The sequence below is a fragment of the Brachyhypopomus gauderio genome, unplaced genomic scaffold (assembly GCF_052324685.1).
Source record: "Brachyhypopomus gauderio isolate BG-103 unplaced genomic scaffold, BGAUD_0.2 sc54, whole genome shotgun sequence".
NCBI classification, from domain to species: domain Eukaryota; kingdom Metazoa; phylum Chordata; class Actinopteri; order Gymnotiformes; family Hypopomidae; genus Brachyhypopomus; species Brachyhypopomus gauderio.
The window spans coordinates 1,614,074-1,621,573 of NW_027506878.1; the positions used below are offsets into that span (position 1 = coordinate 1,614,074).

Below are 7,500 nucleotides of genomic sequence, written 5' to 3' on the forward strand. Positions count from 1 at the left end.
AATGACCTGAAATAATCCAAATAGGTCACAGGAAGACAGGGAGAGGGTGTGTGTGTGTGTGTGTGTGTGTGTGTGTGTGTGTGTGTGTGTGTGTGTGTGTGTGTGTGTGTGTGTGTGTGCATTTAGATTTAAATGTATTCTGATGTGAAGATGCACTGTAGTGTCTATTCTGTAAAATTCTGTCAATTTGTCTCATCTCTTTGTCTCTTTGCGTCCCCGTCCTCTCCCTGTCCTCCCCCCGTCCTCTCCCTGTCCTCTCCGTGGCCACAGAGACCCGAATAAGCCCGTCCCTCAGGACACCAAGTTCATCCATACGAAGGCGAACCGTTTTGAGGAGGTGTCCTGGTCCAAATACAGCCCTCACGACCAGCTGTACCTGCACATCGGCCTGAAGCCCCGTGTGCGCGACCATTACCGCGCCACTAAGGTGGCCTTCTGGAAGCACCTGGTGCCTCACCTGTACAACCTGCACGACATCTTTCAGTACACGTCCACCACCACCCGCGTGCCACCCTCCCACACCACCAGCAGCCCGCGGGGGGCCACGGCCCGGCCCGCACGCACGCCCGGCAAGCGTCCGCCCCAGTCCACGGCCCACAGCGGCCCGCTGGTGGTGGCCAACCCGCGCGACTACTCCACCGAGCTGAGCGTCACCATCGCCGTGGGCGCGTCTCTCCTCTTCCTCAACGTGCTGGCCTTCGCCGCCCTCTACTACCGCAAGGACAAGCGCAGTCGTCAGGACACGCCCCCTCAGCCCGCCCCCCAGCGCCAGGCCCCGCCCAACGACCTCAGCTACACGCCCACCTCCGCCGGGGGCGGGGAGAAAGACGAAGGATCCCTGTGCGACCCGCTGCGGTTGACACCCGCCTCGTCGCCGCGGGACTACACCCTGACCCTACGACGCTCCCCCGACGACATCCCGCTCATGACCCCCAACTCCATTTCCATGACGCCCAGCAGCGTCGCCATGACGCCCAACAGTGTCACCATGACTCCAAACACCATCACAATGTCTCCGAGCTCACTGATGGGCTATCCCAGCATGCACCCTTATAACACCTTCACACATGGATACAACCACACTGGGCTGCCTCACTCACACTCAACTACCAGGGTATAACACACTGTGCCCAACTGCCCCAAACCTGTTCCAGCCAGTTTCATCACGTTCAAACACACGTAGCCTAGACTACAGCCCAACGCTGTCCACACCTCTGTAGTGTACCAACACTGCTATGTCTTACATGGGAAAAAGAAATACAAAAAAGAGTTAGAGTTAACCTATACAACCAATAACAGCTCAGTCAGCCTTCACACACACACACACACACACACACACTCACGTGCTAACCTGTTTATAGTTTTTCCAGTGCAGAATGAGCGTGTGAATCGGGTGCCTGGTGTTCGTGTGGAGGCAGTCTTCTTCGGACGGTGGCTTACAGTGTAGTCAGCTCTGCTTCAGCTCAGACTAACACGACCCTCATCAAGACGGAGATGCAATAGCATACAGATCACTGAATGTAACAGATGTCCGTTAGTCATGGGAGACGTATTCTTACGCTGTGACGTGTTTGTGGAGCTACTAGAATACATACCAGGCATCTGTTTTTGTAATGTTTTATGAATCTTTGAATTTCTTCCTGATTCTTATGTCTCAGAATCCTAAGATGCTATTTTCTCTAACACTTGATAACATAGTTAACGAGACACTTTGCTAACAGCCCGGATGGCTTCCTGCAGCCTCTCGTCAGAAAGCCTTTTGTTTCTGTCGTTAAGAGAAGAGACACTCCTGCACCCCAAGGCTGACCTTCAGGACTGGACAGGAAATAAACGGGACTGACCACCCAATGAGGGTGAAACCCACAACTGTGGGCCTCTTTATCCCACAGCGATTCATGGAGAGTGATTCACTGAGAGTGATTGGTGGAGAGTGATTCACTGAGAGTGATTGGTGGAGAGTGACTCACTCAGAGTGCATGGTGGAGAGTGATTCACTGAGAGTGATTGGTGGAGAGTGCTCCATCAATCAAAACCAGGGGAATAGTTCAGACCAGAGAAGGTGAGCACACAGGAGCTCATTTGCCAAGGCAGCTGCCCTCTCTGTGATCCCAGGGCAGGCCGGTCAGCTCCACCTCCTCCACCCGCTGCACCTGTGTGTGACCAGACGTCTTTACCGCTTCCTCCACCTTTCACACTGGACAGAACACTTGGGAGATTTTTTAATTATTATTTGTATATTCTAAAGGCAACCAATTGTCACTGGAATGTTTGTGTTTGCTGGCAAGGTACACTGTGGTTTTAACAGGGGTACGGGGTAAAGTTAAGCCCACCAGTATAAAACCAGTCACACCTAGAGTTAAACCCACCAGTATAAAACCAGTCACACCTAGAGCTAAACCCACCAGTATTAAACCAGTTACACCTAGAGCTAAACCCACCAGTATAAAACCAGTCACACCTAGAGTTAAACCCACCAGTATAAAACCAGTCACACCTAGAGCTAAACCCACCAGTATAAAACCAATCACACCTAGATGTAAACCCACCAGTATTAAACCAGTTACACCTAGAGCTAAACCCACCAGTATAAAACCAGTCACACCTAGAGCTAAACCCACCAGTATAAAACCAATCACACCTAGAGCTAAACCCACCAGTATAAAACCAATCACACCTAGAGTTAAACCCACCAGTATAAAACCAGTCACACCTAGAGCTAAAACCACCAGTATTAAACCAGTCACACCTAGAGCTAAACCCACCAGTACAAAACCAGTCACACCTAGAGCTAAACCCACCAGTATTAAACCAATCACACCTAGAGCTAAACCCACCAGTATTAAACCAATCACACCTAGAGCTAAACCCACCAGTATTAAACCAGTCACACCTAGAGCTAAACCCACCAGTATAAAACCAGTCACACCTAGAGCTAAACCCACCAGTATTAAACCAGTCACACCTGGAGCTAAACCCACCAGTATTAAACCAGTCACACCTAGAGCTAAACCCACCAGTATAAAACCAGTCACACCTGGAGCTAAACCCACCAGTATTAAACCAGTGTCACCAGAAGTGAACCAGCGCTGTGATAAACCAGGAAAGTGCAGGTCTCACCTTGTTGCTTGTATCCCCACATCTCTTTCAGACCAATCTGATCTTCCTCTGCTGGGAAGATCAGCCTCACAGAGATTATAATCTCACGCTCACGTGAGTGGGACCCTGTACTCCCGCCATACCGGTTCTGTTTCTTCTCTCAGTGTAACATCCAGAGAGGTGGTTTGTTTCAGATGGTCCACACGTGGTGGATTATGGACTGACATCAGAACCAGGATACAGAAGAAGAGGACAGAGACATTTCTCATTGGCTCCCTGCAATGCCTCCAGTGGACTGGGGGAGGCGCTGTGAGATCAAACTAAGACTTCAAACCTTCAGTGTATAGACAATCACTGAAAAACTGAGATTCTGGGCTCCAGAACTTTGTGAACAAGAGCCGCCTAAACTATTAACTCACAAATAAGATGGTGTAATAAGAGAGTAATAACACATGTAATAGGAGTAATAACTATGTTTGTACAGTCTTAAGTATTAGATAACCTATATTAACTCTGTGTACAGCCACCTTTTGTTGAGATTGCGTGTTGGAGAGATTGTTCCTCGTTATGGGAATGTTCTGGTTACACTACGGTGAAGACAGTTATCAAAATGTAGACGTGTTCCAACATTTGTTCTGTAGAAGTGAACAATTCTCCCCCTTATCACTTTTTACTGCTTTGCTTTTTTAAACAGGTTCTTTCTTTTCTCCGGGGTTTTTTAACGGTTGCAGTTTGACAGGCAGTGTGTGTGTGTGTGTGTGTGTGTGTGTGTGTGTGTGTGTGTGTGTGTGTGTGTGTGTGTGTGTGTGTGTGTGTGTGTGTGTGTGTGGATGGGAATAACACACAAAGAGACTCAGTGTAGTTTTGATGAGAAGCACGCATATATATGTGTGTGTGTGTGTGTGTGTGTGTGTGTGTGTGTGTGTGTGTGTGTGTGTGTGTGTGAGAGAGAGAGAGAGAGAGAGAGAGAGTGTGTGGGTGTGTTTGGTATGTGTTTACAGTTAAACATTTATATCCTGTTGAAGTCTTTCTAAACATCTTATCAAACTTGATGGCAATGCTTTTCCAATCTGTCATTGGAATTCTGATCATTTTAACTCTTAAATGTTCCTGTGTCTGATTGGTTTGGTTTGTAGTGTGAAATATGCCTTTTCCTCCAACCGGTGTGTCGGTGTGTGTGTGTGTGTGTCGGTGTGTTCATGACGTTTAAGTAACTACCTGTGCAAGCTTTGTTTTCGCTGGGGGACAAATCACTCATATTGTTTCCTATGAAATATGAATGTGTGGGTATAAGAGAATCGCAGGGCTTGTCCGGCCTCGTTGGGCGTGTCCAGCCTCGTTGGGCGTGTCCGGCCTCGTTGGGCGTGTCCCTACCACGGCAGAACCAGCCGATGGCGCCAAATCTGATTTGGGTTGGGTGCAATAGGGTTGCTACGGCAACGGGTTCTTAAGCGTCTGGTGCGTGTGTAGGCCGTGATGTCATCAAGCCGCGGCGACGGCTAACTGGACGCCGGTCCCCCTCACCGCCCACCGCCACAGACATCAACCTTTTGCCAAATTTCTATGTGACTTTCTGATAATCAGCAGAACGATTGTCTCGTTGTGTAAATATCGGTGGGCTTTTTAAGGACACGTTTGGGGGTTTGGTTCGCTCCTGTAAAGGATCCTCACATCACCTCTGAACGGGATGTGGGTTATAAACGCTTATGAGTTTGAGAAAATGTCTTCATCAGATAAATGTACAAGCTCAGATTTCGCTGCTCTCTCTCTCCCTCTTTCTCTCTGTCTCTGTATCCCTCTCTCTCTCTATCTATATCTCTCTGTCTCTCTCTTATCTGTCTCTTCTCTCTCTCTGTTTTTCTTCACCTTTTATACTCTGTACACTCTTATTCAGATTTACAGTAAATATTCAGTTTGCTTATGCCTGCTTATGTCTCACTCAGTTTTTTTGTGTGTGTGTGTGTGTGTGTGTGTGTGTGTGTGTGTGTGTGAGAGAGAGAGAGAGAGAGAGAGAGAGAGAGAGAGACTAAGAGAGTTATTTTTATCTGACATGGTGAAGTATTATTGAGATGAAAAGCTTTTTCTTTATTTGAGTTGGTGAAGTATTATTGAGATGGAGCGTTTTTAGAGAAACCACAGAATGTTTACTCCAAGTCACACACTAATGCTATTGTGTTTGTGACTGTGGTCCTTGTTTGTGTATATGTGTGTGTGTGTGTGTGTGTGTGTGTGTGTGTGTGTGTGTGTGTGTGTGTGTGTGTGTGTGCTCACCCAGCTGTGCAGATTTGCTCAATGTCCCCTTGTTTCTATGCGTACTCCACTTCATCTGTGCCAAGATACACACACACACACACACACACACACACACACACACACACACACACACACACACACACACACACACACACACACACACACTCACCCTCTCCCCCCACTTTCTACTGCAGTGTGTGTTTGTTGCTTTGTGCAGTGCAACAGGGTATATACATGGGTCCCTGTTGTGTGTGTGTGTGTGTGTGTGTGTGTGTGTGTGTGTGTGTGTGTGTGTGTGTGTGTGTGTGTGTGTGTGTGTGTGTGTGTGTGTGTGTGTGTGTGTGTGTGTGTGTGTAATAAGGCATGGGTTGACATGGTTTGAAATTAGCATTGAGATTAAAAGTGGAGATCTGTGTGGACACAGGGAGGATATATTAGGTAAGGGGTTAGGGGTTAGAGGTTAGAGGTTAGAGGGCATGGCATGAAGAGGTTAAGGACTAAACCACTGGTGTTCCAGAATGTTTGTCCTAGAATCAGGACAAAAACATGAACCACCAAAGCACAACAAAGACACAAACCTGAGAGAATGAAGACAAAACAGACACTGCGTCTTTAAGATCTACCCCAGGAGAGTGTGTGTGTGTGTATGTGTGTGTGTGTGTATGTGTGTGGACAGTGGGTCTGTTTATTGTCTGGGAAACAACAGGGTGAGTGAGAACATTAAAAGAGAAGTGTGAGACTAACTTTAGCACCACATCACAGACACCGAGCAGAAACCCTTCAGATCGACACCCTCCTCTACACACACACATACGCACACACACATGGGTAAGTTCTCCTGAACTCAGACATGCTCATTACTTATGTTTGTCTTTATCTGGATACTGGACTGGACATTATTTTAGCTTTAATGTCAGGTGTTTATGTACTGATTGATGTTTTAACATGTTTGTGTAGAATAGTCAGCACAGAACAGTCCAGGAACTGATGACCTGAGGACAACTGAGAATTAAAGACATGTTTTGTGGGGGTAGTGTATTAGAGCAGACATGTGTGTGTGTTATGTTTTGTGGGGGTAGTGTATTAGAGCAGACATGTGTGTGTGTATGTGTGTGTGTGTGTACATGTGTGTGTGTGTTATGTTTTGTGGGGGTAGTGTATTGTAGCAGACATGTGTGTGTGTGTTATGTTTTGTGGGGGTAGTGTATTAGAGCAGACATGTTGAGTGGATTTGTGTGTCATGGGCCAAGTGTATTTTGTATGTATGCATGTATGTATGTGTGGGTGTGTGTTATTGGAGTGGGTAATGTGTGGGTAACACACATTCTGTGTGTGTGTGTGTGTGTGTGATCAGGTGTGTTTGGTCGGTGTGTTGTTGGGCAGTTGGAGTGCTTCGTTTGTTATAGGGCAGATGGGTGTGTGTGTTTTAGAGAAGGTGTTTTTGTGCTAAGACAGGTGTGTTGGGTACATGTGTGTCTGTGTGTGTGCAAGTGTGTTATCTGTATGTTATTTTCATCTTTCATCCACCCTGTGTGTGTGTGTGTGTGTGTGTGTGTGTGTATGTGTATGTGTGTTTATTTTAGAGAAGGTGTGTTCAGTTCATACATACAAGTGTGTTGGGTAAACGTGTGTCTGTGTTAGTGCAAGTATATTATCTGTATGTTATATTTATTTTTCATCCACCCTGTGTGTGTGTATTTGTGTGTGTGTGTGTGTTGTGTGTGTGTATTGGCTGTCCTGTCTCCTTTTCCCTATCCTGAGACTTGTGGCAGCTGTATTTACTATTCATTTACATATAATCTGCATATATTAGCATAGCCGTGTAGCAGATGGCAGTAATACTGTGTTAGTCTTCTCTAATAGGGAAGGTTAAAGGTCACCACAGCTCTGGAAGATGCACTGCAGGGTCAGAAGGGTTCAGGGGTCAGGGGTCAGAGGTGTCCTCTGATCTCACTGCTTGGGACTCTAATCTTGTATATCTAATCTTGTAATATGTATTGCTGAGGCGTATTTGTGTGTGTGTGTGTGTGTGTGTGTTGAGGACTAATGTATGATTACAGGTGTGTCCTACCCACACCTGTCCCCTCAGGTAGATGTTGAAGGCGTTAGGATGGCGCCCCCCTCTGGCAGCACATATGTAACTAATACTCT

The 7,500-nt window shown here is 46.9% G+C and overlaps 2 protein-coding genes across 2 annotated transcripts in view; both read left to right on the forward strand.

Annotated features, from left to right (window-relative positions):
* nlgn3b (neuroligin 3b) overlaps window positions 1–5,019 on the forward strand; it is a 33,786-nt gene extending 28,767 nt beyond the window's left edge. The window contains exon 8 of the mRNA XM_076987564.1: window positions 271–5,019. Coding sequence (XP_076843679.1) covers window positions 271–1,120 — 850 coding nt within the window. The 3' untranslated portion in view covers window positions 1,121–5,019. The remainder of the gene's footprint in view (window positions 1–270) is intronic.
* Window positions 5,020–6,024: 1,005 nt separating this feature from the next.
* The window catches only part of plp1b (proteolipid protein 1b), a 7,594-nt gene continuing 6,118 nt past the window's right edge, over window positions 6,025–7,500 (forward strand). The window contains exon 1 of the mRNA XM_076987532.1: window positions 6,025–6,177. Coding sequence (XP_076843647.1) covers window positions 6,174–6,177 — 4 coding nt within the window. The 5' untranslated portion in view covers window positions 6,025–6,173. The remainder of the gene's footprint in view (window positions 6,178–7,500) is intronic.